The 12,002-nt window shown below is 41.3% G+C and overlaps 1 protein-coding gene across 8 annotated transcripts in view; it reads left to right on the forward strand.

Annotated features, from left to right (window-relative positions):
• Positions 1-12,002, forward strand: part of bsna (bassoon presynaptic cytomatrix protein a) — a 157,531-nt gene that overhangs the window by 26,802 nt on the left and 118,727 nt on the right. For 7 of the 8 annotated variants that reach the window (XM_079675130.1, XM_079675137.1, XM_079675132.1 and 4 more), the window contains exon 2: positions 9,736-10,321. The exons of the other annotated variant lie outside the window; for it this stretch is intronic. In XM_079675130.1, coding sequence (XP_079531256.1) covers positions 9,736-10,321 — 586 coding nt within the window. The remainder of the gene's footprint in view (positions 1-9,735; positions 10,322-12,002) is intronic. 8 annotated transcript variants of the gene reach the window in all.

The raw sequence follows: 12,002 nt of genomic DNA on the forward strand, positions 1-12,002 counted from the left end.
TCTTACTGTGCAGACTTTGGGAAGACAATGGCACATCCTCGCCCCATTTTTCCCTTTGTGTGAGCTCCACTCTTTTTTCCTCTGTCCTTGTCTTTGTCACTAATGTATGATTGGCATGCAAACTTTATCCCTCTTTTCCACAATCAGACAGTAAATTGTGGGTTATGATGTGACTGGGTGAAATCCCTTTGACTGAACAAGCATGTGTATTGGGTCATTAAAGCCGGGGGTGCGTGCGACAGTGAGGAATGTCCCCAGTGCAATGTAGAGGCGAAGTGTGCTAACACACAGAGGGAAGGACTGCTCCTATTATTTGGGCTGTCACCTACGTCAGCCTCGCACAGCAATAATATTGACGGTGTCTTCCTTAACACGAGTGTCATTAAGTGTTTTCTTTTATCTACCATTCCGTCTATATTTTTAATTTCTTGTATGTATTTAATTTCTTTCTCAAGTAACTCTCTGTTTTACATTGATTGTTGTGACCTTCAATATTTGAACGTTTTTTGCGGGGTCTTACTAAAAAATCTTTGTGGTAATCTTTTTACATTTTCCAAATATTCTTTCATACCTGCAGTAAGCCTTATCCTTAATGCAGTTTCTTTATGAAAACATTTTTAATTGACATATTTTCAGTAAAGTAGGAAAATCATTTTGAAAAGATGAGATACCATTGTTTTGGAATTTGTGTGTTTGAATATTTGTGCTGGGCATTCACAACTTTCTGTCGTTATATAGTCTCTTATATGCAAGAACATAAAGACAATCAACATTAATACATATTTTAAAATCCTTATCAATGAGTCAATACTTAATTGTAGACAAATAGTAGTAGACAAGGGTTTTACAGTCTCTAAAAAAGTGTTTGAAGCTAGACTTTGTATAAGAGAGCCCCCCAAGGTCTACCAACCTTTTTAGAGAGTAGAAATAAAAAAGTTGAAAATGGTGAGATTCAACAAAGGGAAGAAATAAAACACCGGGGGAGCAAGGTCATGGTCAGCGCTGACTGAAAAGATAATAGAGATTCAGAGGCAGAGAAGCAATGAGGAGAGGAGAGATTGAGCAAAAAGTGAGGATGTGATGAAGAATAAGAAAAGGTTGTAGAGCGAAAGATTACAAAGGACAAAGATAAATATTAAGGAAAAGTAGAAAAAAATAGATCTGTCGAGACTTTGTCACAACCACACTGTCCATAAAAGACAAGCTTTGAGTTGAAGGAGAGGCACATTGTGACACTGGAGTTCAGTAAATCAACATTTTCATTTTCTTTGTGCAGCAACCATTTAAAGTTGGCAACAAGTCGAGTCTAGACTCATTCAATCAATGACAGCACAAGAAAGGGAATTTAGTGGAATAGTGACTTGTTGTACTTCAACTCTGGAGATCGAATGTTGCATCCTGTTTTTTTTCATCTTCAATTATGTACTTGAGGTAGGGCTGTGCAATTAATCGTATTTTAATCACGATTACAATTATGGTTTGCGACGATTATGAAAACAGCATAATTGACAAAATACGATTTTTTTGCTGTCTGCGCTTTCGCCCCTCCCTAAAAGCCCACTCGGCCACGTGGGAGTGATATGTGTTGTGAGTGTTCAGCGCGAGCGAAGATTTCAGAACAAGAGCAGCAACTCGTTAAAAAGAAGGGTATGAGATTCCCAGTCGATCGCGAGATGTGTCTAAAAATAGAACAACAGTATTCTGTTTTATCGTTAATGTCCTGTAACATAATCTTCCTGTGCCAGAATAATGCACTTGAACGCATCAAAGCTTTGTGATTAGCCGGCGTCACCCCATGTGTCGGGGCGTGGCTGGTGGGCAGTGGGCACTATTTCGCTGACGTTGTCCGTGTCAACAGGAGGGACAGTCCGCACACACAAGACCGCAATTATGGCAGAAGCAAAAAAAAACAAAATATATAATTTTCACTCCGAGTGGGAGGATGATTATTTGTGTATCTATTCCAATTCAAAGTCCATCTGTCTCTTCTGCAATGCGAGCGCGGCTTTATCGAAGAAGGGTAATTTAGGAGCGGCATTTCAAAACAGTGCACAAACGCTACGAGACGGAGGCCCAATCCCAAACCACGCCCTACACCCTACCCCTACACACTACCCCTCCGTGACGGAGTGAACTCCGTGGAGTGACACTCGCAGCTCAACGAGGCTCCCTCCTGTCATATGGAGGGAGTAAATACAGCGGCAAGCTTTGGGACAAACTCCCCTCTCTCCGGCAGAAACAGGAAATGCCGTAACTCTATGTAACAACGGTTTCAAATCAGCATCTCTTAGACACAAAATTAAAATGAATAACTAAAATAAAACTCCAAACATCTTTCATTGTGTTACTTTTTTGTAAAGCTCTTTTAGTTTTAAACCTGATTTTTATAAGCTTCTTAATTTTTGCAACAGTCTGTAAATATACACAAAAAAAAATGCACATATTTACCTTTTTCTAGACTAAAAACAGGTATGATCCTGAGTAAAAAACATATGAGGTTATCATGAGGTTATTAACATCGCCATTTATCAGTGGATGTTTGCTGGAACTACTTATAAACAGCGTATTTCCTGACGGACACACACAGCGTGACTCCAGTCAGGTAGAGACCGGTCTCAAGTCAGCACCGCTGCAGACTCGCTGTTTGAGGGCTTGATAGCCCACTCCCCCTTCACACCGCTCCACACTCGTTGGTTTGGAACAGCCCTCAATATGGCGGACCCTCCGCGTGAACGCGTAAACGGAGGGGTAGGGGTAGGGTATAGGGGGCGGTTTGGGAATGGGCCGGAATTCCCTCCTAATTCTGCCGTACACTCCCAAAAGGGGAGGGACCTGAAAGGACAGCAAAATGCACAGCAGTCCATAGAGAGGCGAAGTCCCTCCCTTTCCGGGGGAGCTCAGGGGACCCCGGAAGCGGAAAATTATACATTGAATTCAATGGAGAGAGAAAACGTATCTTTTGATCCCGTTTGAATTGTGCCACGAACTACACATATGATGTTTGTCAATTTAAAAGAACATTTTGCAAGTCAAAAAAATAAAAATGTGTCGTAAAACTGTGAATTAACACATTTTTTTGTGTTAAGCCGCTCAGTGAACTACATGTCTCTGGTCCCGCACAATACGCGTCACCAACACAAAGATGGCTGTCACGTTGGCACATTTCACCTCATTCTTTCAGAATGAGAATAAAAGTTTAAAACGAGGTGAAAATCACTACAAGTCTGGGCACGTTGAGAGCTGTACATACACGAAAGGGGAGTTAGTCGGTTCTGTAAGAGCCAGCATGCGAGACCGGCTTTACAAGGTTTCGGTGAGTAACATGAGTGCAATGTTTAACGTTAATGTCAGTCAATAAGGAGGAGAATGAAAAAGAAGATGATGAACCACAGACCCGGCATATAATGACTGCAGTGTGCAGGGCTGTGTTAATTTATGTTACTGTTATCAATAGCATTAGTTGACTGAGAAAACCATCAAGAAAAAAAGTTTAGCGATGTTACGAGTCGACTAGTATAATATGCCCACGGCTGTGATTGACAACCTGGACAGCCAGTCAGAAGCTAGAATGCCAACCTAGAGAGCCAATCAGAACCTAGAACGGGTGTACTGTATACGGGTGTGGATGCTGTGGATAACATTAGTGTTCACAAGAACAAGGTACACTCCCGTGTTTTGTTTTAGTTGCTCTTCAGATTGAAGCGGCCAGTTTTATATCGACTATATGTGTGATCTCCTTTTTACATCTCGTTGTGTCATTTGAGTTTATTTGCTGTGTGTAGATTCAAGGATTTTGGTTATCTTGTCAATTTGTTTGGTTATCTAGGCACAGCTGTGTGTGACTCCCTCTGGTACACTGGTATGTGTTTTCCTAATGTAGAGAGCATTGATTAATTCATAAACTACACACTGAGTCTAGATCCTGACCAAATCCTTTTTTTTTTATCAAATGTTTTTCAAAAATGTAATACACATTTAAAAAAATACAATGTACAATCACAACCAATACAACAAAAATTACAAAAAATACAGAAAAAACAAACAATAACAACAATCAGACAAGAAGACAACATTTTGGAAAAATAAACCCTCCCACCCCCAGATCCGGACCATCCTTGTATTGCTCATTCAATCTATTATAGCATGTTAACAAACATGGTACTTACTTTATTTGTACAGATCTACATGGGAGAGGATGGCGCGATGCAGAGCGCTGTCTGTGGTTGTGCACGGGGGATGTACAAATGCAGCCACGCAGCATTGGCAATATTTGCCATGTGGCAGATCAGCTCCACAGAAGTTGAGTGCCAGTGGAGGAAGCCTGGCACTTCAAAAGTAGTCCAGCCGGTGTCTCAACTCTACCAACAGCAAGAGGAGACATACAACCCACTGACCAGAGACATCGCCACTGAGGAAGTAGACTGGTTCAGGTCTGCATTGAGGGGCGCAGCGTGGCATGGCATGGCTTTTGTCACCTGAGCCAGAGCTGCAGCCTCAACATCAGGCCATTTTCAACGTGCCGGAGCTGGTGAAGGAGCATGGGGGTCGGGGGCTTGAGGCAATTCTTGCCTCAATGCGACTGAGCAGAGACCAGCAAGCTGCCATCCAGACAGCCACCGTAGGACAGCGGACAAATCCTCAGTGGCAGTTACACAGGCAGGGCAGGTTGACAGCCAGCAATTTTGGTGCTGTGCTGAGGTCGGGACTTTCACCCACTCCATGCGCGTCCCTCATGAAGAGGGTGCTTGGGGGGTACAATTTAGACGGAGTCATGGCTGTCAACTGGGGAGTTCTAAACGAGGTGTGTTTGGCCAGTGTGTTTGGCCTTTTAAGTGTGACACATATGTAGTGATAAATACTTCACCTGACCACTGTTCCTAAATAAAAAAAGTTTTCTGCATCGTCAGTCATTTTTTCAAAATAATTACCAATATTTCACAAATTCTTCATGTCAACTTAAGAGCACAGCTGTATGTTGAGTGTCAGCTTTGCTTGGTTCATCTTACTGGGGGCAGCTACATGGATGTTGGTGCAGTTCACAATCATTTTGCAGTTGAAGGCAGAATGAATTTATTATTGACTCAGAATGAAGCACAACTTCCTGTCATACAATACATTGACTTTATTTGTAATTGTGTAAAAAAATAAAGCATTGATTAGCAAGCAGGACCTGCAGGAACAGAGAACGGTGATGGATGGAGCTGGGAAGAGAGAAGAATAAAGAAAACAGATAAACTTTATTATCGGATATTAAAAATTCAATTTCAAAACAAGTTGCCGCTCCTACAGTTTTCTAGTATGTAAAGATGATTTCACATGACCTATGCAAAATATTACACTCAATACATGTGTCTCTCTGGGGGGTGCATTGTGCCTTTGATGTATATAAATAATATACCATAACCAAATACTATTACGTACAGTGGAAATCAGGTTGTCAGAGCAGGTCAGTGTGCATGTTCCTCAGGGTCTCAGCAGTTACAGGTGAGGTAAAGAAAATAAAAGAGAAAAAGGTCAGTAACAACACTTTAAAGTAACAACACTGAATAATTATCTCTTTTAATAATTTTCTCTCAGTAATCACTCAACTACTGTCTTTCCAACAAACAGATTGACTCACCCTCACTGTCATCACAATGACACATGTCCAGAAGAATGTCATGCAAAGCTCCCTGTCTGCCTTCCTTCCTTCGACTCTCCCTGAACTGCTTCCTTAGCACCCGGTGGAGGGCGCAGTAGGCTACTCTTCAAATGTTTCACGAAATACTTACCATGATGACTACTCTTACTGTTTAAAATTTTGGTGTACTTCATGTAATAAAATAATAACTTCATGGTAAGGCTACTAAAAATGACAAGGCTAAGTAATGTAATGCTAACTAATGTGCTCGCTACTCGTCCCTAGGTAGCTAACTTGACTATGTTCCATGCACAACATGTATATTACCTATGATATTACCTGATATGTCTGATCCAGCGACTCCTGGTCCTTTCATCAGACGGGAAGCGATAGAACGAGCAAGTGATATGATCACTTTTGTGATTACAACATGGTACAAAGCACACGGGCATCTTGTAAAAGTAAATTTATTGGAACAATCTCTTATATTTATTGGAGGGAATAAATCAGTTATGAAATCTTCTTCTTCTTCTTCTTCTTCGCTTTAATTACGAGTCGCAACCACTTGGAGCATTATCGCCTGTGACATCACATACGCGACCCAGAATGGGATTTGGGATTTGAAGTCTTTGTAGTCGCGTATTTTTCATAGTCTTATATTTCAACAGTTTTACGACAAAATGTGACTTTTTTGACATGGAAATTATTGTTTAAGATTGACAAACATCATATGTGTAGTTCGTGGCACATTTCAAACGGGATCAAAAGATACGTTTTCTCTCTCCATTGAATTCAATGTATAATTGTTCGCTTCCGGGGTCCCATGGACCGGAAGTAGATGGGCGTGACTTCGCCTCTCTATTTTCACCAGGCCCAACAACAAGAGCAAGGCTGCTACCATAGCATTTTATCGTGTCAGTCACGTTCTTGCCAAACACTTGAAGTCTTTCAAAGACGGCGAAGTTGTGAAAGAAGCCTTCCTGGAGGCTGCCGACGCGCTTTTGGGGGACAGTAAAAATAACAGTGGCATTTCAACAGGTTTTTGATATAATAAAAACTCAAGTTAGATACCGTTATTAATCAGCTGTAAGTTTTAGTTTGTTTGAACTTCTTCATTATAATTATTGTACAAAATGGTATAAGAATGCAAACATTAAGATCTGTTCTGTTTAAATTGATTATAGTCTATTATCAATTCAGGTTAAGAAACTAGTGATGCTTGTATCCTATTTTAAAGGCATTTATTTTTATTCTCAAATAAAATGCAACAAAAAATGGGTTTGATTCTATTAATTTTGTCTTTTTTATTGCACTTTGGCAGCAGATTCCTGTGTAGCTTCAGATCTGAGTTGTCTTATTAGTAAGCCTCATTTATACTTTTGTAGCAACACTATTTTTATATCATGGCAAAGAAAGGGTTCAGAGTCTTTTCTTTTTTTCCTGTGTCATATGTGGCAGCACTGCCACAAGTTCCTCTTCAGAGAGGGTCTTCAGTCCAGGTGGCAATATTGTCACCTGCCTGCGCTCATCTCTGAAACCAGATCATGTAAACAGGCTGGTGTTTCTTGCAACAAATCTTTAAGAGATTACATGAGCAGCCCTACCAGCATTTGCCATGGTGGCCTAAACATTTTTATTTGGTCTTAAATTGTAGTTCAACATTTATTTCCTGTTACTTTTGGACCATGATGGTTGGCCAGCCTTCAACTTTTAACTGAGTGGAATATGTTGAATATGTTTTACCAAAATGTTGGCTATGTTAAGGAGTTTTCAGCAGGTTGTGACGGTGCACTGCAATATATTTGATTTAATTTATTTTGGTCTAATTTATTTTTATTTATCGTATTAATATATGTTTAGTATGGTTTTGGAAGTACGCTCCAACATATTTGTTGATCTTGTTTATTGGTAAAATATTATTTGTTTTAAAGTTCAATAAATGGTCAATGAATAATCGTCAAAATAATTGTGATATCAATTATTTACCCGAATAATCGTGATTATGATTTTTGCCATAATCGCACAGCCCTAGGTGATCTTTCTGTTACCTTAATGAGGTATTTTGAATGTCGTTTACTCAACAGGCAGATCAGAAACATTTCAATTAGCCACTTAAAGCACCCGTGGTTACCTATTTCCTCAATGAGGAAACATTTTCCATAGACATCTATGTGCATGTATGCATATATGGGAAGCAAAGATGCAACTACATGATACTGCATGAATGGGACTAAAGGCCCTGACACACGTTTTAGTCGTTTTCGTTAGTCGGACGACGAAGCGTGCCCTGTCGCCCAAACTCAATTTGGTGTGTCCCGCACCGTCGGCCGTGACACGCTTTATTTGGCCTTTCATGGCCGATTCAACATGTTGAATCGGCCGTGCGTAGGCCACAGGCAGTCGGACAAAGAAATCACCCTGATTGGCTGTTCAGCTAGCGAATCAGTGCATGAGAAGCGAAACGGTTGCTTGAGAATGTCTTCCACGAGCAACACTCCAATGGCTGATAGCTCCAGTACCACACAAAACATGTTTTCGATGGACGAGAGTGAAAATGGAACGTTCACGCTATTTGTTGTTTGTTTAGATCACGTCTGTTATTCTTCTCTGTCTTCTGTTTGTTGCCCCTTTAGAATGACGAATACACACTACCGCCGCCTGCTGGTAAGGAGAGTTATTACCACTCACGCATGCGCAGTTCGACGTGCTCGGCTGAAGTCCTTGCGGTGTGTTCCAGTGCGACACATGGCCAAGACGCAGGAGAACACGCCGACGCAACAGTCGGCGTCAGCGTCGGCGAGTTCTCTGGTGACTGCCTGGTGTAACGGCCTTAATCTTAAGAAGATAAAGAGGGAACCAATCATGTTTCAATCAAAAAAAGGAAAACAAATGTGAATGTACATCAATCAATCAATCAACCAACCAATCAATCAATCAATCAATCAATCAATCAATCAATCAATCAATGTTTATTTATATAGCCCAATATCACAAATGTTACATTTGTCTCAGTGGACTTCACAGTTTGTAATTCTCTAATGTTATCTACATTATAATATTTAGAGCAGTGTATTAATATCATTGTTAACCAGATGATTGCTCGGAATATACAGTGTAATGCAGTTACAATGAAAAAAATAATGTACTGAGCATTGTCATCTGATTACAGTCACCAAGTGTTTGAAGTCCCTCTCAATGCTCAATGTTGTGTTTGTGTGTGTGTGTGTGTGTGTGTGTGTGTGTGTGTGTGTGTGTGTGTGTATATGTGTGTGTGTGTGTGTGTGTGTGTGTGTGTGTGTGTATGTGTGTGTGTGTGTGTGTGTGTGTGGGTGGTCGGTCTTGCCGCGCCATGTTATTTTCCATTTTAATTTGTTTTTGCCTGTGGATGTTCAGTGCTTCTTCCACGGCTTTCAGCAGCTACCAGTGAATGAATCAGTAATTATTTCGTTGGTTTTTTCCTGCTGTCGGTTCACTGGCAATGAGGATATAATTGAATTTGTTAGTATGATGACAATTAACAAGCTGAATTCTCCTGAAGTGCTCATTGATCTAATGATGCTTTCAAAAAATGATATATTTCTTTTTTACAGCGATGGCATCAACCAATGCTTCTTATTACATTTAAAAACATAATAGTACTTTTATTGCATTCAGCAAGGAATGTGTCTGTTTAAAATGTAAATGACCACCGACAAAAACTTTTTTTAAAGGATTTATTATGTTGTTTACTTATTAAAACAGCAAGACAGCGTGTCTGACTTGTGTTTAAAAAATGTTGCGCTATTTAAACAGAAACATTTTACAGAAGTAGTTCTTAGTAAATTGTTAAAACAATGGGTAATTAAGGCGTCTGTTATGTTGTCTGAAAGCTAGTTAGCAAATTAACAACATCTCTTTGTTGTTTTGTCTGCTGTGAGCAATATTTATTGGAACCACATTAGAACAGAGACAAACTATTTCAATGTAAAATCATCTCTATCGTGTTTGGTGGTAGCAGAAATATAACCTGTCCCTTTAATTGTAGTGGTACATCTGACTTGAGAGAATTTACCAGGAACTTTAAAGTTGAAAGAAGATGTTAATTTATTTTCCTTTGCTTTCTCCCTATCTTACAGGGGTCCGATGGGTCCGATGGGAAGCCCCAAGCTCGGCATGCAACAAGGAGGTCATGGAGGAGGAATGGGAGGAATGGGAGGAGGAGGTATTGGAGGGATGGGAGTTGGAATAGGCGGAGGAGGAGGAATAGGAGCCAGACCTGGCGAGCCCTACCGCTTGGCCACTCATGACACCCCCACCACCCCGCGGCATATGCAGTCGAGCCAGGGGCCCGGCATGGGGCACGGCCCGGTGTCTGGCCACGGTATGGGTCACGGCCCAGCCGGGACCGGCATGGGAGGCCATGGTGGTCAGCCAAGCCCCGGGCAGCACGCCTCCCGTCGTAACCTCCAGGTTGACTTCAGCGGCTCGGGCGGCTCCAGGACAGGTCGGTCCTCCTCCGCATCGCCTGACCGCGGTGTGACGCCCACCTCGCCCTACTCCGTGCCACAGATCGCACCCATGCCGAGCAGCAAGCTGTGCCCGGTGTGCAAGTCCACCGGACTGTCCAACCCACCGGCTTTACCCAACTACAACACCTGCACCCAGTGTAAGGCCTGCGTCTGCAACCAATGTGGATTCAACCCCAACCCACACCTCACTGAGGTAGGTCAAGGTTTAGAAACATTATTCCAACGGTTTAACAGGTATCTTGTTTCTCACTTTTGTCCTTATATAACCCCGGAACATTTTAGCTTTCTTGTGGCAATGGGATCATCAAATAATGTTCATTTACAGTGAGGTAGCATTTGTGGAATATCATTTCATCCTGTTCTGACGTCACAGTTAAATTATAATGTTTCGAATGACAAAACAATAAGAGACAGGGAAGCTTATTTCCATTCACATCCTTTTAAGTCTGGAAACAGATCCACAAGGGACAGACAGGATAAAGATTTTGTCTGGCCTTGTAGCTCAAGCGAGGGAGGAGAGAGAAAGAGATGCTCTTGCTCTGCATGTAGCCTCTTTTGTCTTTTGTGCCAATAATGTGCTTTTGACTTGAATGACATTGAATTGAAGCGAAACTGGATGAACGAGCCAATGCATAGAAAGTGATGGAAGAAGTGAGAGGGATGGTTTGAGGCGAGGGAGATGAATTAGGTCAGTAAGAAAAAGGGAGAGACAGTGATAGCATAAAAGCGGGTTGAAATTCAGTGCAAACAAATACGCTTTTTAATAAAAAATCTTCCTGTTTCTCTGTGAAAACTTCCAAAAATTATAGATTTAGCTTTGTCTACATTAATGTATGTAATTCAAAGAGTAAAGATTTGAAGTAGAAAATGTATGAATGAGCATAATTAATGAGAGCAAGCAAGTATCGGAGCTGAGTGTGTGTTGTGTACGTTAACTTTGTTCTGAGGCTTTTTGTGTGTATTTGTTATAGACAGTGTGTAAGGGCTCAGCAAGTGGCAGTAATCCTTCCCCGAAGCGCTGACAGAATTTCCATTAATTTGCTGAGGCAAGAGACACAGGTCGTGACAGAGTGTGTGTGTGTGTGTGTGTGTGTGTGTGTGTGTGTGTGTGTGTGTGTGTGTGTGTGTGTGTGTGTGTGTGTGTGTGTGTGTGTGTGTGTGTGTGTGTGTGTGTGTTTGTGTGTGTGTGTGTGTGTTTGTACTCTTCACAGGTGTGATGTGAAGACAGGAACCCAAACACTGGGATATATTTGGCATACTGAAAGAGATGCAGGAAAAAGTAGAGAATAAAGGACTAAATAATGCGACTAAAGCTATTCAAAGATGGATGGAGGGATGGAGAGGAGGTTGGCGGTTGCCTTTGGTGACGGGTTCAAACCACCAGCGTCTGGTGACAAATACCAAATATCGGCCTCCCCGGGCAGAAAGTAAAAACTTCAGACGGAAATCACAACGGGAAGCATGAGGCCACGTCTGATATATTAGCCACGTTGGCCCTCATTGATTCCTGATGTCAGGTCCTGGGGCATATCATTGGCTGACAGCATGATAAACACTCTGCTGGATTAAACAAACAACTGTGGTTGTGTTGTTGGCTCTTATTTTCTATTTACTTTTTTGATGGAGAACATTGGAACCAGAATCACCCTGATGCTCCATGCTAACACATTAGCATCCACTGCAGATAATTAATCACTAAAAGAGTTAACAACAAGGTATAGGTTATTATAAGAGATTTTTGTTTTTCATTTTAATTAGCAGTATCTTGCAGATTTACCACAACACAGTGTCTCTATAAGACTGATTTGAGCTTTGTATTTAATACTCTATAATAGGGCTGTGCGATTATGGCAAAAATCATAATTGCGATTATT

The sequence above is a fragment of the Notothenia rossii genome (genome assembly GCF_949606895.1).
Source record: "Notothenia rossii genome assembly, chromosome: 4".
Lineage (NCBI taxonomy): Eukaryota > Metazoa > Chordata > Actinopteri > Perciformes > Nototheniidae > Notothenia > Notothenia rossii.